Here is a 24,578-nt window from a genome sequence, read left to right as displayed (position 1 = left end):
CCCCAAAAGCATTTACATGCAAAGCAAAACCAGGGTAACTGGAAAAAATGTAGGTGTGCTGACTGGGTTTTACTTAAAACGTAACAAATTTTCCCCTACAAACATTGTTTAAGTTTAGATACAATGTTCCATGTTGGCGGTGTTGTGCCGAATTTTGACGCCCTGCCAAATTATTGCCCCCTCGTTGAAGTCGCTATATGATTGCCTAATCTTAACCCTCTGGAGTCTGAGGCTGATTTGGGGCCTGGGGAATTTTTGACATGCCCTGACATTTGTGCTTTTTTCAGTTGTTCATAAACATTATTAATGACACAAGTGTCATTACACTGTATTCAACACAAACTAGGCTACAATTATATGTGAGGAATATGTATGTACATGTTTTTGTTTTTGAAGGAATAATGTTTATGCATGGATATTGAAAAAACAAAAAAACTTAAGTCACTGAAATAAGGCCAAAAAAAGTATATTAAATCTGTATTGACAAGACTTCTGGGTATTGGAGGTTGTCTAAAGTTTTTGCTTCAGAATTATGTAAAAATTATGCTGCCTACTCCTTCATATAAAACAATATATTTAATTTTTTCACAGTATGCGTGGAGGCATAAATCATCATGAATAATGGGTCATTTACACCTGAGAAGACAAAAGAATCACATAATAATGACCTGAAATGACTTGCATATTAATGAGGCCTTTCAGTCAGGTAGGCTGTGAAAAAAACCCTCTATAATCATGTCTCAGCTCAATTTAAAATAATGGTAATCTATTATATTCTTTAAAATATAATGCATTTCTGTGATGCAAAGTGTCTGAACAATTATGTTACCTCTATGGCATTTCATATATGCTTTTATTTATAAAAGCATGCACATTTGGAGAAATATTGATGGATTCTTATATGTTTATGTCAATTTTATATACAGAGTAATACTCATTCAATATTTATTGTCATCAGTATGAGTGCTGGATACTGTGTTTTCAATTCATACTTGCAGCCGGAGGGTACACCTTCAGGCCAAAAATTCATATAAAGAAGAAAATGAACCAGGAATTGACGGCATGTCTTCGGCATGCATCCAGATAAACACTTTTCAAGACAATAAATACACGATTGAGACGATGTATGCGTGTATTGCCTCTGAATTTGCCTCTGAATAGCACTGGCTCCCCACCCCTAATCCTAACCCCTCCTCCACGCCTACTCCTAAAATACTAGGGGGGGTAATAATCTTGCAGGGGGGTCGAAATTCGGCACAACACCTGTTGATTAAACAAAAACAGTGTACATGCAAAAACACTCGCAGTGGTAAATTCACACACTGGCAGCACTTTTGCACACAATATTATTTCAACAATTCGGTTTAATGAGCCGCTAAATTTGTTGTAATAGAATGTAAATTGCATTCAGCATAGATTTGTGGCCGCATTTGCCTCCTTACAAAATTGGCATAATTTCTTTACCGAATTATCGCCAAACAATGCAGACACGTGCAGATAAACGCTAATATGGTAAACGGGCTTACCTGTTTTCACCCATAACCTTTCGGTCACATTACAGGTCAAAGGAGCACTGTCAGTAGTAGGGATGTTTCTTTCAGTCGCAATACTTCCAGAGGTAGATACAGCGGTGGTTTGAAGAGGGGTTGTCATTGGCGTAGTTGCTAAAGTGGTTGTGGGTGGTTTTGTGGTTGTTGGTGCTACTTTTGTGGTGGTGGTAGTAGTTGTCGTAGTGGTTGTGGTGGTGGTTGTCGTCGTCGGTGGTTCCGTCTTGGTTGTTGTGGTTTGGGTGGCCGTTGTGGTCGGCATAGTGGTCGCGACCTCTTTCGCCACAACGACCGCGGTGGGCGGAGTCACAGTCAAGGATGTCACAGTTAAGGGCGTGGCAGTCGTTGTGGTCACTGTGGTGAGTTGGAGACTGTCGCTGGTCACAGTGTGGGAGTTGCTGTGGGCTGAAGTGCCAGACGAAGCATTTTCAGCCCTTTCAGGAGAGGTGACGTTAAAAGCGGAAATGGAGACCGAAGTTGTCACATTGTTAGTGAGAGTGGCGTCTGTGTCTGCCACAGTCATGAAAGAGGAACCCGGGGCAGTGGGTAGATCAGGATTCCTGGGGAATTCACTGAGATTCTCATCTGAAAGCAGAGAACGTTTAAGTGAACCACCTCAGAAGCAGGAAATGAGATTGAGGACATATGAATGCTAGCTGATTGTGAAGAATGACACATAGGACATGAGGGACAGGACATATGTAGCTCTGGGGAATATTCAGTAGCAGGACTTGTTGAAGTGTGTGATTTTTGTACCACTAGCATCAACAAACCAAATATAACTGAAGATAATAATTTTATTTTCATTTAAAATTATTATTGATCAGACAAACAGATTTTGTGGTGTCAGGCTAGATGGCATGCACAAAAATTACATTCACTAGCTTTAATGTCAACATGAAATCAAAATTGAAAATTTTGGGGTCAAATGTTTTAGTCTTTGATGGGGACATATGAAAATGTGACTATTTTAGGGCTGTCAAACGATTAATCGCGATTATACAAAATAAAAGTTTGAGTTTGTATAATATATGTGTGAGTAATGTGTGTAATTAATATGTATATATAAATACACACAAATTAATGTATATATTTAAGAGAAATATGTTATTAATGTACTAAAAAATTATTTATATATAATATATATAAAAATATAAATAAATACATATACTTGTAAATATTTCTCAAATATATATGTGTATATGTATGTGTTTGTATTTATATATACATAATAATTATACACAGTACACCCACATATATTAGGCAAACTCAAACTTTTATTTTGTATGCGATTAATCATGATTAATCGTTTGACAACCCTAGACTATTTTATTGTTTATGTCCCATAATGGGGTCCCCGAATACGTGAAAAAGGACAACCCAGTAACTTTGTTTTGGCAAGCCTTTCTCTGCAAGCATATGAAAAAACAACCAGCTCAGATTTCGCTCCCCTAGCGACGTAGGAAGGGGATCTTATTATAATATTACCGCCCCTTAATTGACAAGTTTTCACCCACGGCGCCGCCATTTTGTTTTCGCAAGCGAAAGTGGTGTACTAGTTCTAATGCCATGGCAAAAGTTCGAGCAAAGCATGCTAACTGTTCTGTCGTTGGCTGCAGGGATGAGCACAGAACACTATTTAGAGTATAGAGTAACATATATGTATCCACTAACCATTCAGAAATGTCCAGTTGCATTCTAAAAGTTGTAACTTCTTCCTGAGTCTCTCCATCAGTGTCGGACTCCGGTTTGAACAATGTAAGACTGAACACCTTTACTGACAATTGTCATTTTGACTGCGTGAGATTGTCCTGCTTTGTTGTTGTTGAGCAACCAAAGTTGTTAAAGCTCCGCCCTCTTTTGGAAATCGGACCGGGAGCAGCAGCTAATTTAAATTTAAAGGGACACACACCAAAATGGCATGTTTTGCTCACACCCAAATAGGGGCAAATTTGACAAGCTATAATAAATGATCTGTGGGGTATTTTGAGTTGAAACTTCACAGACACATTCTGGGGGCACCAGAGACTTACATTACTTTTCTTGTGAAAAGGGGCATAATAGGTACCCTTTAAGAAAGCTAAGTCTCTTATGTATGGAAGCTTGTTTCCGCCACAGAATAAAAAATAAAAAAGATAATTGTGACTTTTTTTCTCTGAAATTACGTGATCTAAACTTGCAATTGTGAGTTATAAAGTCAGAATTGCGCAATATAAACTCACAATTGGGAGTTAAGTCAGAATTGCATGATATAAACTCGCAATTGCGAGTTATAAAGTCAGAATTGCATGATATAAAGTCACAATTCTGAGAAAAAAAAGTCAGTCTTTTTTCCTCAGAATTTGACTTTATAACTCATAATTGCAAGTTTATATCTCACAATTCTGAGAAATGAAGTCAAAATTATATAAATATATAAACTCGCAATTGCGAGAACAAGTTTATATCTCGCAATTCTGACTTTATAACACGTAATTCTGACTTTATATTTACTGAATTTTCAGCATCATTACTCCAGTCTTCAGTGTCACATGATCCTTCAGAAATCATTCTAATATGGTGATTTGCTGCTCAATAAAAATTACTTGTTATTATCAGTGTTGACAACAGTTCTGATGTTTAATATTTTTGTGGAAACCATGATACATTTATTTTTCAAGATTCTTTGATGAATAGAAAGATCCAATGAACATTCATTTCAAACAGAGATCTTTTGTAAAATTATAAATGTCTTTACTATCACTGGTTATTTTAATGCATCCTTGCTGAATTAAAGCATTAAAGGTGCCATCGAATGTTTTTTTACAAGATGTAATATAAGTCTAAGGTGTCCACTGAATGTGTCTGTGAAGTTTCAGCTCAAAATACCCCATAGTTTTTTTTTTATTAATTTTTTAACTGCCTATTTTGGGGCATAATTAGAAATGCGCCAATTCAGGGTTGCGGCCCCTTTAAATCTCGTGCTCTCCGCCCACGGAGCTCGCGCTTGCCTTAATAAGTGCATAAACAAAGTTTACACAGCTAATATAACCCTCAAAATGGATCTTTACAAAGTGTTCATCATGCATACTGCATGCATGCGTTGGATTATGTGAGTATTGTATTTATTTGGATGTTTACATTTGATTCTGAATGAGTTTGATGGTGCTTCGTGGCTAACGGCTAATGCTACACTGTTGGAGAGATTTATAAAGAATGAAGTTGTGTTTATGAATTATACAGACTGCAAGTGTTTAATACTGAAAATAGCGACGGCTCTTGTCTCCGTGAATACAGTAAGAAACGATGGTAACTTTAACCACATTTAACAGTACATTAGCAACATGCTAACAAAACATTTAGAAAGATAATTTACAAATATCACTAAAAATATCATGTTATCATGGATCATGTCAGTTATTATTGCTCCATCTGCCATTTTTTGCTGTTTTCCTTGCTTGCTTACCTAGTCTGATGATTCAGCTGTGCACATCCAGACGTTAATACTGGCTGCCCTTGTCTAATGCCTCGATCATGGGCTGGCATATGTAAATATCGGGGGCGTACACCCAGACTGTTACATAACAGTCGGTGTTATGTTGAGATTCGCCTGTTCTTCTGAGGTCTTTTAAACAAATTATATTTATATAAGAAGGAGGAACAAAGGTGTTTGAGACTCACTGTTGTCATTTCCATGTACTGAACTCTTGTTATTCAACTATGCCAAGGTAATTCAATTTTTAATTCTAGGGCACCTTTAATTTCTTTCAAAAGTTTTTTAACAATAACATCATAGTCTAATATTTCATGATCCAGTCAATGCCTGATGAAGTCCTAAATTGTTTGACTAAAATACTGTTTTACTCAGAAATGTCATGTTGTGTTGATGTGAATGCACTTTCATGTTGACTTTAAAGGGATTATTTTTGATGATGATGATGATGATGACAGTAACAACAAACACAATGACCTTGAAAATGATGATGACGTTGATGATAATGATGAAAAAATGATGAAGAAGGGATGACGACAACAACAAATCAGCAAAGTCCCTGAAAAGAGACATCTTTAAATATAGAACTTGATTTTTGTACCAGCATTCATTCAACACCTCACAATCGAGCGTTACCTGAGCTAGTGGTCAAGACACTGTTGATTTTCTGTGCCGGGGATGGTGGATTTGGCACTCTGACGGCCAGCTCCCCAGGGGACTTTTGATTGGTGCGATTGTCACTGTTGCCGGGTGGGGAGGGCAGAGAATGCACCAGCGCCTGAGGCTCTGTCTCTGCAACCTGCAGGGTCTGCACTGAGGCGAACACAGGCTGCTCCCTTGTGCTTTCTGCCCTCGCTGGTGGGGAGTGAAACTGCGAGGCAAAGTCTTCGTCCTCCAGTAATGACGATGAGACTGTAATGTTTGGGGCTCCAGTCGGATCCTGGGAAGGGCTGAAGGGTTGCCCAGATGCCTCCAGCTTTGCTTCATCTGGTAATAAAATAAAAGGAGAAGTTATGGTGCAAAATAATAAACATTACTCTTATAGATGCTAATACACCAAATGAAAATCTAAAAATATATGATTTCATTTGTCGAGCCAAGATTTTAAATACTCAATGGCATTAGAGGCAGCTGCGTTAAGATTGTGAACCTAATGGCACACACTGATGTTTAATGGGCATTAATGATAATGCACTGGATTTAATTGCTCTCAAGGTATTTGAGACAGTGGAATAATTAAGGGAAAAAATAAGGGAGAAACAAGCCTAACTGCCAGCATAAGCTGTCTTCTAAGGGAGCATCCTAACTGTCATGGAATATTTTACAGTAAATTACCATTTTGGAACACTATATTTTGGCACATTTCGCACCAAAGTCTAGATTCACAATTGATTTCAATAGAGTTTGCCGTTAACATCTTGCTAAGCTAACAGTGCAATACTTTCATAATATGAGTAAAAATATATAGCTCATACAAACTGTGGGGAAAATAATAAATTTTAATTACACTGAACTATTTTTAGTGATAATTTGTTATATTTACACTCAAAATTTCTCTGTTCTGGTAGCCATAGTGGATGTTTTTATCTCGTATTGTTAGTTTTTTATATTATATTTCAGAATTGCGAGATATAAACTTGCAATTGTGAGAAAAAAGTCAGATTTGCAATCTTGTAATTCTGACTTTATTCCTCAGAATTATGAGTTTGCATCTCACAGTTCGGACTTTATAACTCAATTGCAAGTTTATGTCTCAATTGGAAGATGTAAACTCACAATTGTGAGAAAAAAAAGTTTGAATTGTGAGATTAAAAAAAGCACAATTACTTTTTCTAATATAGTGGCGGAAACACGCCCCCAAACATTTGATTACTCTAAAAAAAGACCTGGGGCCCGTTCTTCGTACGTCGCTTATTACATCCGAGATCAAATGACACATCCAAGATGATATCATCGTGCTAATCATGATCCGGCTAATTGGGTTCTTCGAACACACCTGTTGTGTATGATTAGTATCGCTGGATTGAGTTATCTGAGATAATTGCGCGTTCATGTGTTGGCTTAAAAGGGGATATGTATCGATAGTAGAAACACTGATCAGCAATGCAGCGATTGGCTGTCAAGACGGCAACGTAATGACATCATAGAATGAGAAAAGACACCTGACGAAAAACTGATGAAACGAATTTCTAGACATTTATAAGGAAACAGCCAAGCGAATAAATGACAGAAGAACGACATAAATGTTAGATAAATTAAATGTGCACTATTTTTTTTTTTTTTACATGATTACCCAATTATTTAGGCCAATTATTTTCACAATTTCTATTATTTGTACATTCAATTTTTTATTTCAATGTTGTAATTAGCAACTAATTTACCTTTGAAGCATATTTGACAGCATTAATTAAAGTTTCTTAAGGGTCAAGATCAAGTTATCTGCATCTCCTGCGCTTCATCAAGCCACTCCAATAATATATGTCGCGGTTCAAATGCACAAATGCATGTATGGCATAGACATCTGTACATCTGTGTGTAAAACTCCAATAAAAAATATTACGTAATTATTCCCTCACGAATGAATCTCTCACAGAGTAAAACTGTCGGTGTCTATATTATGACACTACACAAGTCTAGGATGAGCTTCGAAGAACCAAACGATCCAAGATCATGCCAAATACTCAACAATCAAATCCAGCTAACTGAGTTAGCGACGTACGAAGAACGGGCCCCAGGGCAGCGTTTCCCAAAAGCATCATAAGCCTAAGTTGATCGTAGAACCATTGCCACCAATAGAGCTACAATCATCATAGCCTTACAATGCTTTTGGATAATACTGCCCAGAATGTTTTCGTCGAGATACACTCCGATTTATCACTGTGACAAAAATGAAATGCTGGGTATCAGGACGATATCTAAACATCTTTAAAACAAGACACATCTTTTATAAAGATAATAATACTTGTTTTCAGATAATATATCTTGAACTAAGTTTAAGATATACGGAAGAGGATTAGGGCCAAGCAATAATAAAAAAAATAAAACCATCTCAAGATTAAAGTTGTTAAATTTCGAGAAAAAAACTCATTAAATTTTGAGAAAAAAGTCGAAACAAAATGTTGAGAATAAACTTGTTAAATTACGAGGAAAAAGTCGAGATAAAATGTTGAGAATACACTCGTTAAATTACGAGAAAAAAGTCGTTAAATTATGAGAACAAATTCATTAAATTATGAGAAAAATGTCGTTAAATTTCGAGAAAAAAGTCTAAATAAAATGTTGAGAATAAACTTGTTAAATTACGAGAAAAAAGTCATTAAATTATGAGAACAAACTCGTTAAATTTCGAGAAAAAAGTCGAGATAAAATGTTGAGAATAAAGTAATTAAATTACAAGAAAAAAGTAATTAAATTACAAGAACAAACTCGTTAAATTTCGAGAAAAAAGTCGAGATAAAATGTTGAGAATACACTCATTAAATTATGAGAAAAAAGTTGTTAAATTCTTAGGACAAATTCATTAAATTATGAGTAAAATGTCGTTAAATTTCGAGAAAAAAGTCTAAATAAAATGTTGAGAATAAACTTGTTAAATTACGAGAAAAAAGTAATTAAATTACGAGAACAAACTCGTTAAATTTCGAGAAAAAAGTCGAGATAAAATGTTGAGAATACACGTTAAATTACGAGAAAAAAGTCGTTAAATTATGAGAACAAATTCGTTATATTATGAGAAAAATGTCGTTAAACTTAGAGAAAAAAGTCTAAATAAAATGTTGAGAATAAATTTGTTAAATTACGAGAAAAAATTAATTAAATTACGAGAACAAACTCGTTAAATTTCGAGAAAAAAGTCGAGATAAAATGTTGAGAATACACTCGTTAAATTACGAGAAAAAAGTCGTTAAATTATGAGAACAAATTCATTAAATTATGAGAAAAATGTCGTTAAATTTCGAGAAAAAAGTCTAAATAAAATGTTGAGAATAAACTTGTTAAATTACGAGAAAAAAGTCATTAAATTACGAGAACAAACTCGTTAAATTTCGAGAAAAAAGTCGAGATAAAATGTTGAGAATACACTCGTTAAATTACGAGAAAAAAGTCGTTAAATTATGAGAACAAATTCATTATATTATGAGAAAAATGTTGTTAAACTTAGAGAAAAAAGTCTAAATAAAATGTTGAGAATAAATTTGTTAAATTACGAGAAAAAATTAATTAAATTACGAGAACAAACTCGTTAAATTTCGAGAAAAAAGTCGAGATAAAATGTTGAGAATACACTCGTTAAATTACGAGAAAAAAGTCGTTAAATTATGAGAACAAATTCATTAAATTATGAGAAAAATGTCGTTAAATTTCGAGAAAAAAGTCTAAATAAAATGTTGAGAATAAACTTGTTAAATTACGAGAAAAAAGTAATTAAATTACGAGAACAAACTCGTTAAATTTCGAGAAAAAAGTCGAGATAAAATGTTGAGAATAAAGTAATTAAATTACAAGAAAAAAGTAATTAAATTACAAGAACAAACTCGTTAAATTTCGAGAAAAAAGTCGAGATAAAATGTTGAGAATACACTCATTAAATTATGAGAAAAAAGTTGTTAAATTCTTAGGACAAATTCATTAAATTATGAGAAAAATGTCGTTAAATTTCGAGAAAAAAGTCTAAATAAAATGTTGAGAATAAACTTGTTAAATTACGAGGAAAAAGTAATTAAATTACGAGAACAAACTCGTTAAATTTCGAGAAAAAAGTCGAGATAAAATGTTGAGAATACACGTTAAATTACGAGAAAAAAGTCGTTAAATTATGAGAACAAATTCGTTATATTATGAGAAAAATGTCGTTAAACTTAGAGAAAAAAGTCTAAATAAAATGTTGAGAATAAATTTGTTAAATTACGAGAAAAAATTAATTAAATTACGAGAACAAACTCGTTAAATTTCGAGAAAAAAGTCGAGATAAAATGTTGAGAATACACTCGTTAAATTACGAGAAAAAAGTCGTTAAATTATGAGAACAAATTCATTAAATTATGAGAAAAATGTCGTTAAATTTCGAGAAAAAAGTCTAAATAAAATGTTGAGAATAAACTTGTTAAATTACGAGAAAAAAGTCATTAAATTACGAGAACAAACTCGTTAAATTTCGAGAAAAAAGTCGAGATAAAATGTTGAGAATACACTCGTTAAATTACGAGAAAAAAGTCGTTAAATTATGAGAACAAATTCATTATATTATGAGAAAAATGTTGTTAAACTTAGAGAAAAAAGTCTAAATAAAATGTTGAGAATAAATTTGTTAAATTACGAGAAAAAATTAATTAAATTACGAGAACAAACTCGTTAAATTTCGAGAAAAAAGTCGAGATAAAATGTTGAGAATACACTCGTTAAATTACGAGAAAAAAGTCGTTAAATTATGAGAACAAATTCATTAAATTATGAGAAAAATGTCGTTAAATTTCGAGAAAAAAGTCTAAATAAAATGTTGAGAATAAACTTGTTAAATTACGAGAAAAAAGTAATTAAATTACGAGAACAAACTCATTAAATTTCGAGAAAATAGTCGAGATAAAATGTTGAGAATACACTCGTTAAATTACGAGAAAAAAGTCGTTAAATTATGAGAACAAATTCGTTATATTATGAGAAAAATGTCGTTAAACTTAGAGAAAAAAGTCTAAATAAAATGTTGAGAATAAATTTGTTAAATTACGAGAAAAAATTAATTAAATTACGAGAACAAACTCGTTAAATTTCGAGAAAAAAGTCGAGATAAAATGTTGAGAATACACTCGTTAAATTACGAGAAAAAAGTCGTTAAATTATGAGAACAAATTCATTAAATTATGAGAAAAATGTCGTTAAATTTCGAGAAAAAAGTCTAAATAAAATGTTGAGAATAAACTTGTTAAATTACGAGAAAAAAGTCATTAAATTACGAGAACAAACTCGTTAAATTTCGAGAAAAAAGTCGAGATAAAATGTTGAGAATAAAGTAATTAAATTACAAGAAAAAAGTAATTAAATTACAAGAACAAACTCATTAAATTTCGAGAAAAAAGTTGAGATAAAATGTTGAGAATAAAGTCATTAAATTACGAGAATAAACTCATTAATTTACGAGAAAAAAGTTGTTAAATTACGAGAACAAATTTGTTAAATTACGAGAATAAAATTGTTAATTTAATGACTTTATTCTCAACGTTTTATCACGATTTTTTTTCTCTACATTTTTCTCATAATTTAACGAATTTGTTCTCGTAATTTAACAACTTTTTCCTCATAATTTTATGACTTTATTCTCAACATTTTATCTCGACTTTTTTCTCAAAATTTAATGAGTTTTTTCTCAAAATTTAACAACTTTAATCTCGAGATGGTTTTATTTTTTTATTATTGCTTGGCCCTAATCCTCTTCCGTAAAGATATTTTTCTTTTCATTTTTAAAAACATAAATAATATTTTTGTGAGATTTATGCTTACAACAAGAAATTAAACTGAATTTGAAATATATTCTCTGAAAACAACTCTCACAATGTAGACATTTTTATTGTAAAAAAAAATACAAAAAAAAAATTAGACGGCTCTTGCTATTTAAGAAAAATATATTTTTATGTATAGTGAAGACAAGTTTTTTTTTTACACTTTTTTTAAGTCCCTCTACAATAACACTCTCTTGGGTGTCTTTGAATTATTTAGCTTGCTTAACATCTCAGAAAAGAAAATCGACTACCATCCCGACTGCTGGCGAGTCCATCCGAGATGATTAATATCATGATTAATCGACCTTTACAGCTCTTTACTTTATTTTTATCTTGGGGAACATAACATGGACGGAGTCATACAATATAGTGACTTGTGGACATTAATCATAAATCCTTTAGCCGGAGGACCAAATTAGAAATGTGCAGGGTTTACTTGGGTGCTGCGAGCTCTCTTGGTCCCTTTCTCACTCTCTTACTGTGTTCCTAGTGAACAACCTAAAGCTCTAAGGTGCTTTGTTATTGGGTTAATTAACTCAACAAATCATATCCTATTAGACATATACACAACATAAACGTAATATTATCTGCACAAAATGACGCAAAAGCTCAAGTGAGTGTGAACTAAGTTACATACTAGTCAGAATTAGATAGATAGATGGATGGATGGATGGATGGATGTGTGTGCAGGTTCTGTAAGCGGTCACGTTGAATTCCTATCCTCCAACAGATAGCCACCTGCTCTGACAGTTCGAACATATGGGATTGTCCTGATTAACAGGCAGCTAGAGAGAAGATGAGATGTCGTGTGAAGGGGGCTCTGGGTGTACATCCAACCCATCATCCTAATGACTGCACTTCCTGTGAACGGGATAGCAATAAACTCTAGAGCTCTAGACATTTAAGTACGCTTGCTGCCGGCCTGAGATTTACGTACCCGTAATGGCTCACATGACTTGGGTCAGTGAGCTGAGCCAATCAAACCCTACTGCTAGGCAGGACGGAGCAAGTTGATTGGAAGACAGGATGGTAAATGCCAAAAAGGCTTCATCCATCACTGACCCAAGTGGATGGCCTGGTCTCAAACAGGTCCCACTGCATATTGTTCTATATGTGGGAGCTTTCTAATCAATAACGTCAAGTGTTAAAAATGAAGGACGTGTTTTATATTGAGGGACAAAGCCACTGCATATTGTAGACATCAGTGGGCTAGAAAGACATGGACCTCCTCCATTATGAGGACAGGTGGTGGAGGGGGCTGATGGGTAACAGGCCAAAGCCACTGAAGCCCATGAGGGAGTATATGGGGAACCGAAGCATGGAGTCACGCCATTCCAGCAGGACAGATCCGCATCCGTAGTCTATTCATAGATCCCATCTGCTTTTGTTGCATCTTGTTGTGGCATTGCGAAGGTAACAGCATTACATCTGTTTGTCATAAAATTAAAGATTTAAAGGGATAGTTCACATAATTTCCAAACCCATATGAACACAATTTTTGTACAATATCTGGCGATTTTTCCCCAATGAAAGGAATACACTCTCAAGCTCTGAACTGACAAAAATGAACCTCAAAAGTGGTACATATGACTATATTCCAGTTCTTCAAAAGCCATTTGATATGTTTGTGTGAGAAATAGACTGAAATATAAGTCTTTATTCACTGTAAATGTTAAATTGTGAACAAATCAGTTAAAAGTGGAAAAAGCAATTTGTGAATGAATCATTCTTTTGAGTGAACCTATTGATCTGCTTCAAAAATACGACATGATTAATTCATCAATGAATCAGACTGATCTGGTTCTTAAGGTCTGTTCAAAGCTATTGTATAGCCTCAGAAGACTTGAAATATGACACACTGACTACTATTTTTATATAACTTTTGTGAAACTTTTATGCTGCTTTTGTGTCCTTTTCAAGCTTGAAATCTCCAGTCCCTTTTTTCAGTCATGAAAAAACAGTATATTATTTAAAACTTCATATTTTATGTTACACAGAATAAAGAAAGTCATATGGGTTTGGAACAACATTGGAGTGAGTTTCGGGTAAAATATTCCTTTATCAATAGGTGCTCTGTAAGTCTGAACATTTTCTTGTACTTAGAAAAATGTAACTTCCAAAAGAGGATTTTGTCATTTAAAAATCACATTTTTGTAAACCTGTGGTAATTCATATTTCTAACATCATAAAATTATACAGCAAAGCAGATTAGGGAGTCTATGTGCAATGAAGCAGATTAAATGCTTTGACATGGAATGGGATGACGTCCAAACGAACACCCATCAATCCTCAGAAGAGAAAGCACTTTGAATGTCGCATAACAAAATGATTCCACACCGACCACAGACGCTGCACAATAGTCTCAGCTGTGGACACATGTCTGCATTAGTATCATGTACAGATAAAAAAATTATATTATGACTCAAAAAAGACATTTTTTGCCCTATTAATTTTATATATATATATATATGTATATATATATATATATATATATATAAATCACATTTGCATCATATATTACCTATAATATAACAAGCTCCATATGTATTGCTTTTTTGACATAGTAAACTCTGTAGCTAATCTGGTACAGCCGTGTGAGTCTCGTGAAAGAGGTAAAATGGTAAAATGGCATTTTTATTTTTATTATACTTTTGCTTTTGTTCACACTATCATTTGGGTTTAGAATTGGGTTTAGTGTATGGTGATACTTTATTTTTTAAAGCTACAGTCTGTAAGTTTTGTCTCTTTGTCGCCATCACTGTTTGAAACCTGCAATTGCAGTTATTTGTGGATTAATGTGTAATTATCATCTTTACATGGGTTATGCATCGGCACAGAATGCATAGCTGTCAGTCACTGCACCAGTGGATACTGTACTTCGGAAAGACTTGGAATAAGAATTTTCACCGGAAAATGTCATCTGAACAAGTAAGTAACAAATATGCAATAAATAAATAAATCGTGCTGCAAATGGTGATTAAATCTAACGATCACTTAGCTCATATCACATCAAACCGTGCAATTTATTATTATTGTTATACTTTGTTGTCAAATTGTTAAAGGTACCCAAGAATGCTTTTCACAAGATGTAATATAAGTCTAAGGTGTCTCCTGAATGTGTCTGTAAATTTTCAGCTCAAAATACCCCATAGATTTTTTTAAATTATTTTTTTTAACTGCCTATTTTGGGGCATCATTAACTATACACTGATTTTGGCAGCGTGCCACCCCTTTAATTCGCCTGCTCCCTGCCACACGAGCTCTCGACTATATTACAGTGCATTTACAAAGTTCAGCTAATATAACCCTCAAATGGATCTTTATAAGATGTTCGTCATGCATGCTTCGAATTATGTGAGTAAAGTATTTATTTTGATGTGTACGTTTGATTCTGTATGAGTTTGAGGCTATGCTCTGTGGCTAACGGCTCATGCTACACTTTCGGAGAGATTTATAAAGAATGAAGTTTTGTTTATGAATTATACAGACTGCAAGTGTTAAAAAATGAAAATAGCGACGGCTCTTGTCTCCGTAAATACAGTAAGAAACGATGGTAAATTTAACCACATTTAACAGTACATTAGCAACATGCTAATGAAACATTTAGAAAGATAATTTACAAATATCACTAAAAATATAATGCTATCATGGGTCATGTCAGTTATTATTGCTCCATCTGCCATTTTTCGCTGTTGTTCTTGCTGGCTTACCTTGTCTGTGCACAGATCCAGACGTTAATACTGCCTTTCCTTGTCTAATGCCTTCAACATGGGCTAGCATATATGCAAATATTGGGGGCGTACATATTAATGATCCCGACTGTTACGTAACAGTCGGTGTTATGTTGAGATCCGCGTCTTTTAAACAAATGAGATTTACATAAGAAGGAGGAAACAATGGGGTTTGAAACTCAATGTATGACTTTTCCATGTACTGAACTCTTGTTATTTAACTATGCCGAGGTAAATTTTGATTCTAGGGCACCTTTAATGTTACCAACATCAGCATTGCGTGACTATGTGTATTTAGTGTGTATAAGCATTACAAGATTTCAATTTCTGTACAGTCTAATCTCTAACGTTAATTTGTCATACCATACAATCCGCCAACAAAATGATAAGTTTAATTATTCCAGCTGCTGTGAGAAAAGGCTTTAAAAGATCTGCCACTTGCAGCATCTTCACATGCGATATAGCCTACTAGCTGGGACTCCTTCTTTATGTAAACAGACATGACGTAATGATGCAAAGACGAATGGTGGAAGGCTCGAATTTCCCACGGAAACCTACCAGTACCGCTCGGATTAGAAAACATTATTAAAAGCTTACCATTGTGAATCGGGCTAAGGTAAGGAAATAGTTTTGAACACTAGCTGGTTATGTACTTGCTCAAAAATTGTTTTTGGGCAATTTTTAACCAAAAGAAAGTTTAAATTACAATAGAGCATTGACCTTTCAGCACCACTCGCTGGACATTTAATTTAGAAACTGCAGTGATACAACCAACATAATAAAACATTGCCAGATTCATGTTTCAAATAAAACTAAACAAGCTTTGAGTGCCACTATTTGGACATTTCACAAAACACTCACAAAGCAATGTAATATCATTTTACAGAAATGTCACCAAAAGCAAATTTTTCCGACGAGCCTGGGTTAAAAAACTAGTAAGTGGAAGAAAATACAGCAAAAACACCTGGATTCTGTTTTTTCAACTTCGGTACCATGAAGATATCAGACGGTAAAGCCATGATTACCTGATATTTCAATGATACTCATAGGTACTTTACAGAATACAAGGTTATATGCCCCAAAACATGGTATTATCATACCATGGTACTTTTTTTTAGTGAAGCTCTGTTCTCCTTCTGAAACTGTTTAGCACTGTTCATTAATCATTAGATTTTCAAAACAACAATTATGCCACTCAATAATGGTAAACTAATCGCATACAGGGCATAGCTCATACTGTACCTCCTTAAAAATGGGCTTGTAGCTACTAAACAACGCAGTGCTGCCAGCAAGAAAATAAAAAAAGAAACAATTGACTCCAATTTCAACAAACTGCTCCCGGCAGGGCAGGGCTGGATGAGGCCAGACTAAATTAAGACAACACAGCACATTTGCTTTGGGTATTCTTGTTTACATTCAGATTCTATTCCTAGAAGTTCTTGTTCAGACACCTGACAGCATTCAAATGGGTTTGAGGTTGATTAACAAAAGCAGTTTCATTTTTGGTTGAACTATCGCTTTAAAGCATAAAATCCCTGTTCCTTTTTTCTTAAGGCAAAAGAAAAAGGATGCATCATAATATATGAACAGCCGGTGCAAAAACAACACCTTAGGGCCTCCCTTGAACTAAGCAACAACCCACATCCTTCAGTGTATTTTAAAACGCTGCGAGCAAGGAAATTAGGGGCATGGCGGACACGCACATCCCACACACACCAACACCATCACTGTTTTTAGATGAGACAGGGGATAAATCTGAGAGACAGGGAACAGTGTGCTCTTGGCGGGGAGCTGAGGTAACAGCAGTGGAAAGCAGATTTGAGATTTGAGCTGTATTAAAGTTTATCCCTCTGCTGATGGCTATATGTGTTTTTAGAGTTGATATACCGTGGCACACCTGCTAAGAACACTGGGATGGGTAAGTACTGCAGAGCACAGCCCTTCTTTGAATAATTCAAGTGCTGGCTAAGCATCTGGGCTCACGTCTAAAAGCAACATGACATGGCCGAACTGTGCATCAATGTCTTTGTTGAACATCACTGTCTTAAAAAGGAAGAAGCTGTGCATATTATATTTAACATGTCTCCAGATTTTGCATTAATCAGCATAGTTCATCCAAAAAAATCATACATTATTCACCCTCAGATCATTTCAAACCCATTTGCTGTCATTTTTTCGGTGCAACAGAAGGATTTATATGCAGCTCTTGCCATACATTTAAAGAGGGCATACGAGACTGAAATGACATGAAGGTAGGGCTGGGCAATAATCATATCGAGATCGCGATAAAAGCTCTGGGCATTTTTACACGACATATGGATTACCCTACCAGGCTATAAAACAACAGAAATAAATGTGACAACAACCACAGCAAGCTGCCCCCATACCATCAGAGATGCTGGCTTTTGAACTGAACGCTGATAACACGCTGGAAGGTCTCCCTCCTTTTTAGCCCGGAGGACACGGCGTCCGTGATTTCCAACAAGAATGTCAAATTTGGACTCGTTTGACCATAGAACACTTTTCTACTTTCATACAGTCCATTTTAAATGAGCCTTGGCCCACAGGACACAACAGCGTTTCTGGACCATGTTCACATATGGCTTCCTTTTTGCATAATAGAGCTTTAGTTGGCATCTGCAGATGGCACGGCGGATTGTGTTTACTGACAGTGGTTTCTGGAAGTATTCCTGGGCTCATTTAGTAATGTCACGGACACAATCATCCCGATGAGTGATGCAGTGTCGTCTGAGGGCCCGAAGACCACGTGCATCCAATAAAGGTCTTCGCCTTTGTCCCTTACGCACAGAGATTTCTCCAGTTTCTCTGAATCTTTTGATGATTTTATGCATTGTAGATGATGAGATTTGCAAAGCCTTTGCAATTTGACATTTTTTTTAAGTATTCCACAATCTTTTTTATGCACTCTTTCACAGATTGGAGAGCCTCTGCCTGTCTTTACTTCTGAGAGACTCTGCCTTTCTAAGACATCCATTTCATAGCTAATCATGTTACAGACCTGATATCACTGAACTTAATTAGTTGCTAGATGTTCTCCCAGCTAAATCTTTTCAAAATGTCTTGCTTTTTCAGCCATTTGTCGCCCCTGTCCTAACTATTTTGAGACCTGTAGCAGGCATCAAATTTGAAATGAGCTCATTTTGTGCATAAAATTGTGAAATTTCTCAGTTTAAACATTTGTTATGTTATCTATGTTCTATTGTGAATAAAATATTGGCTCAATGTGATTTGAAAGACTTTTAGTTTTCATTTTATTCAAATTTAAATAACGTCCCAACTTTTCTGGAATTCGGGTTGTAGAACGCTGTGTTATGCGCAAGACTCTACAGAATTAGTGCAACGGTCAAACACATTCATCTGGCGCATTTACATTGAAAAATAATGGAAAAGTAGCGTAGTGGAATGCAAAAACTCATTCTGTGTGAACTGGCCCAGCCGGTCTGCAAAATATGTCATTGGTCGGTTCCAACAAAGGTGGGAAAGGCACCATCCCAACAGCAACACCGAGAGTAGCTAGAAAAATGTGGTCTCATGTTAATCTGTTTAGCGTAATGACTGGTTTCTCTCATTTCATAGATGTAAAACCAGTGCATAATATGTTTGAACTATCTAACAATGAACTTTTTTGTATAGACTGTACATCTTCAAATATTTGAGATGTAGCCTATGTAATATTTGCCCATGCCATAATTTCTTTTTCTTCCATTATGACCTGCATTTTCTCCAGTCATATTGAAAAATGTAGCAAAATGGCCAAAGTAGAGATAATATCAGACTGTAAGTGTAATCTATGGGAAAGATATGAAATGCCAACCAAATATTTAAGATTGATTCATCTTTTACTTGATCAGTCCATTCCCACCATCCATCATTATGTTGTGTGGCTTTAACATAAATATGTTTCTATATATAAATAGTATCCATCAAATAAACAAATAATACAATGTTTTTCTAAAAAGAACTGAAAAAATTGACATGTAATACCACAGTATTCCAGCACAGAATTACTGTAATACAACATTTAAATCAGCATAAATGTATAGCATAAATTGAAACAATATTGTTGTTTATATTAATTGTTTTCACCATTACATTGATGAAAATAAGATTTTTGCATCACAGTAATGAAAATGTAAACTGTGGAGAAAAATGTACTTCCAATAATGCCACCGGTTTCCTAAGACTCCCCCATTTATACCACAATTCTGAAAAGTGAGCCATTGAGCTGCTGTAATCATAAAAGCTGTGGCTCCGTTTAGCTGAAAGGACGATGGCATGAATTATTGAAGAAGATACAAACACAGATCTGATTAAAATAACAGCCTGTACCCTTCCAGCCTCTCTAACTGATGAGGCAAACACCATCACACATCTGTGTAAGCATCACCAAGCAGCGCCTGATTGGATAAACAGGGTCATGTGACTTCCTCGCATAGGAACTCAGTAGGTCATTTAGTCCCTGTCGAGTCTGGGGGAAAAAAACTGTGTGTATGTGTCTGACTTACACTAATCATACTCTCCAGCGAAGGTTTAAAAAAGACTAATGATGCAGTCGAAAATATTACATCATCATATTACATCATTAAGAAAAGGAACTAAAACAATAAGCATGCAATGACTGATTTATTTTGACTCAAGATGAAATTAGCAATCAGATGCCGAGTGCTCAACATGCCAACACAGCAAAAGTGTAATTCCGCAAGCCTTCACGCTACCCTTCCCATCAATCCTCGTAACGGCATGTCTCCTCAGCCTCATGCACAATCCTGCAGGCTCAACTGATGCTTTCCCATGTTTGTTTTACTTTTCAAAGCCTCTCACTGCATTACACAACTGTCAGACCTGGTTAGTTTCAGCTCTGGCATTGACTGGAAGTGATATAAATTTTTACACAGTATGGAAAAGATTCCATATTCCATCCGGAACATGTTGGAATATTCAGTAGCTCGTACAGGACACCTTTGAAGCACTTGACTCAAGAGTCGCAAGGGCAAGGCAGGTTATTGCAAACCCCATTAAAACTGAATGAGTGTCTCACTCTCTCTGGTTTGCTAAGAATAAATATGCTTTCCGCTAACAAGTTACTAAAAAAGAACTACAACTACTTTAAGAATGTGAGTTTACTTACTTAAAGGTGCCATCGAACGTTTTTTTACAAGATGTAATATAAGTCTAAGGTGTCCCCTGAATGTGTCTGTGAAGTTGCAGCTCAAAATACCTCATAGATTTTTTTTAAATAAATTTTTTAACTGCCTTTTGAGTCATAATTAGAAATGTGCCGATTCAGGCTGCGGCCCCTTTAATTGCTCGTGCTCTCTGCCCCCTCCCAAGCTCTCGACTCTATCATTGCATAAACAAAGTTCACACAGCTAATATAACCCTCAAAATGGATCTTTACAAAGTGTTTGTTATGCAGCATGTCTAATTGCGTAAGTATGGTATTTATTTGGATGTTTACATTTGATTCTGAATGAGTTTGAGGCTGTGATCTGTGGCTAAAGCTAACATTACACACTGTTGGAGAGATTTATAAAGAATGAAGTTGTGTTTATGAATTATACAGACTGCAAGTGTTTAAAAATGAAACTAGCGACGGCTCTCTTGTCTCCGTGAATACAGTAAGAAACGATGGTAACTTTAACCACATTTAACAGTACATTAGCAGCATGCTAACGAAACATTTATAAAGACAATTTACAAATATCACTAAAAATATCATGTTATCATGGATCATGTCAGTTATTATTGCTCCATCTGCCATTTTTCGCTGTTGTTCTTGCTTGTTTATCTAGTCTGATGATTCAGCTGTGCGCAGATCCAGACATTAATACTGGCTGCCCTTGTGTAATGCCTTGATCATGGGCTGGCATAAGCAAATATTGGGGGCGTACACCCCGACTGTTACGTAACAGTCGGTGTTATGTTGAGATTCGCCTGTTCTTCGGAGGTCTTTTAAACAAAATGAGATTTACATAAGAAGGGTAAAACCATGGTATTTGAGACTCACTGTACATCATTTCCATGTAATGAACTCTTGTTATTCAACTATGACGAGGTAAATTCAATTTTCAATTCGATGGCACCTTTAACGAACTGGACAACAGTTGTAGTCTTTATGTAGCAACATGTTAGCAACTTATGTTTTTAAAAAATACAAATCAAATTTACTTATAAAACCACGTTGTTAAACAAACCGAGAAAGTCTATTTACGTAATGCTAACCACAGATCTTATTTTACTTATAATTTCAAAACCAAGTTGGCTTGCAAATTAATGCATGACCAATGCAGGGTTGCCAGGTCTTTGCAACAAAAGTGCCCAAAAATAGCGATTTTCTCCATCGTGTGGCTGAATTCTCCACTGAATTTGTACTTCGGGGGGTGTTGGAGCGCTGAAATCATACATACGGGGATGGAAATCAACCTGCAGAATTTTTTTACCTGCGGCAACAACTTAAAAGTAGCCCAATTCTGCAGCAACAATCATTTAAATTACTGACGAAAGCGCTTGTTTACAATTTTTTGGTTATGTCAATGACAATGAACATGAGAAAAAAAGCACATGATGACAATAATTGAATTATTTTCATTTAAACATACTATTTATGAAAAAAATTGGTACCAGAGCAAAAACTATTGAATTAAGTACTTTAAAAATGGTGTCTGTTGGCTATCACTATCAGTCATTGCAGTTTCTGATTCAATAGCGCATTTAAATACAGTTTTTAACCCAGAAACTGCAGCAACTTGCAGTGTACTTAGCAGCATGATAAACTAAATTGTGAATGGGTAATAAACAGAAAACAAGAGAAGAGCCTCATTTATAATCACTTAGGCTGTCAATCTCTAAAGCGCAAGATCAATGAATTCTGCACTCTTGCGAAAACTCACGTTACAATAAAAAATTATACAATGAATCTCTTATTTACATCATGTTACACTTTATTAATTTTAATGAAAAAGTATGCAAGCGTGCGTCTCGTGTTAAACAAAACAAAACCTTGTGTGTTAGTCAGCGGATTCTGACCTATGTATTGACTAGCACCTCTGATGGGCCACTGCATTCTTGCACATATGATTGTGATTGGCTACAACCCTCAACACTTGTAAAAAGAAACCTTTGATGCTCAAACCAACATGAACAAGCACAAATGCAGCGTCTTTCAGCAGGTACCGAATATATCAGTGGGTACCGGTACTGCAAAAATGCTGGTATCATTAACTTTTTTTTTTTGTACCGACTGGTACTAGTAGTACTGGTGCGTATGACGACCCTACTCTACACAAAATGACACAAATGCGAAAAGTGAACTTTAACTATGTGCTAGTCAGAACATGTACATCATGTTGTAAATATGTTATTTCCATAACAATGCACTAAAACACAAATAATTAACATTTTTGCTCTCCCGTTGACTAAAATGTTATTTTCGTTAACTCTAATCAGATGCAATTTAAGTTTGATTAAAGGGTTAGTTCACCCAAAAATGAAAATTATGTCATTAATGACTCACCCTCATGTCGTTCCAAACCTGTAAGACCTCCGTTCATCTTCGGAACACAAATTAAGATATTTTAGATTTAGTCCGAGAGCTTTCTGTCCCTCCATTGAATAATTATGTGCGGTAGACTGTCCATGTCCAGAAAGGTAATAAAAACATCATCAAAGTAGTCCATGTGACATCAGTGGGTTAGTTAGAATTTTTTGAAGCATCGAAAATACATTTTGGTCCAAAAATAAAAAAAACTACGACTTTATTCAGCATTGTCTTCTCTTCCGGGTCTGTTGTCAATCCGCGTTCACGACTCCGCAGTGATGCTGCTTGTGACAGCGGTTGCTGCTGTGTAGGAGCTTCTTCCATCACTCTCAAGCCCCGTTCAAACCGCCAGCGACTTTTTCGCTGCATGTCGCTAGTCTCCTATTGTGAAGTCGCTTGTGGGCGTTCCTAGTGCTGTCGCTCTAATATCATTGGTAGACTGCACGTCTGATCATATCTATAGAAAATGCAATCACAAATGATATATAAAACTAAGAAATCATTCCAATTTGACAAGGAATTAGGTTTAAAATAATTCAAAGTAACATTCTGCTGTTGTAGAGTGTTGTGACTGCAGAGTCTATCAGTCTATCAACAAATTAAACTCACTCATACTGTCAAAAAATACTAAAACGTCATTCGAATTTGACAAATAATCAATTTTCTTGTCCCTAATAATAATCACAATGCAAGGGAAACTGCAGCAGTGCTAAACTGCTCACAGCATCATATAATTAACAACACAAAATGTATGAATCAAACTCACAAGACTGCCGACAGTTTCTTTTCTACGCATCATTTTATTATATCCATGTACAGTCAAATCATATAAAACAGTAAAATCGCTCAGGAACTATTCCTGTCTGTCTTGCCTGCACTCGAGACGGTGACATAAGCTCCACTCCTATTGGTTGTTGCTCGTGAAATTTGCTCCTGATTTGCATAAAGTTGAAATATCTGAACTTTTGTTGCATGTCTCCCATCACTTGACACGCCTACATTCTGTCGCCAACGGCATGGGCGTAGGTTTAGGGGGGGACGCTAGGTACTAGTCCCTATCAATATTTTGATATGACAAATTTGTCTCCACCAATATTTAGCAAGCTCCTTTGCACTGCTACTTGGATCGATTCTAACGGCCAGGACGACGACAGTACAAGAAACGCCGTAATTTGATTGGCGGCGGGGTATCTTACAGGCTACACGCGCGGGCCGGGACTACTTTTGTGCTTGCACTAGCAGCGAGCGGTTGGTGTGTGTGCGCGCGCGCGCATGTTGACGACGCCGACGGTAAGTTACCAGGGCTGTCTCTCTGCCACATACAAAGGCCAGAGTAAAAACATTTTAATATTCCGTTTTAACTATAATTAGCTAGCCCCACAAATAAACAAATAAATGTCCCCACCAAAGCTGAGACCAAACCTACGCCCATGGCCAACGGTCACTGTCGCCGGAAGTCGGCAGGGCTCCATTGAAATGAATGGGATCCTGTCGCTTTGTCGCTGCGCGTCGCTGGCGGTGTGAACGGGGCTTCAGTTCTTCGTCCGTGTATTCGAGTTCAAATAAATATGGCTGAGCAAAAAAATGCAAGTCTTCCTCTGTGTCGAAATCCTTAGACATGTTTGCAAAGGTTGTTTTGTTTACAGCGTGCGTCTCCCTCAGACTGTAAACGAAGCTCGGGCGTACCGGATAACATGTCAGCAGTGTCACTGCGGAGTCGTGAACGCGGATTGACAACAGACCCGGAAGAGAATACAATGCTGAATAAAGTCGTAG

General features: G+C 35.6%; 1 protein-coding gene across 1 annotated transcript in view; it reads right to left on the bottom strand.

Moving 5' to 3' along the window:
* The window catches only part of kiaa1549la (KIAA1549-like a), a 71,890-nt gene that overhangs the window by 32,539 nt on the left and 14,773 nt on the right, over positions 1-24,578 (bottom strand). Inside the window, exons 2-3 of the mRNA XM_067379942.1 lie at positions 5,656-6,006; positions 1,527-2,132 (exon numbers count right to left, since the gene is read on the bottom strand). Coding sequence (XP_067236043.1) covers positions 1,527-2,132; positions 5,656-6,006 — 957 coding nt within the window. The remainder of the gene's footprint in view (positions 1-1,526; positions 2,133-5,655; positions 6,007-24,578) is intronic.

Source organism: Chanodichthys erythropterus, chromosome 24 (genome assembly GCF_024489055.1).
Source record: "Chanodichthys erythropterus isolate Z2021 chromosome 24, ASM2448905v1, whole genome shotgun sequence".
Lineage (NCBI taxonomy): Eukaryota > Metazoa > Chordata > Actinopteri > Cypriniformes > Xenocyprididae > Chanodichthys > Chanodichthys erythropterus.
The sequence above is the reverse complement of the archived record's forward strand: the minus strand, read 5'-3'. Positions and strand labels throughout refer to the sequence as shown.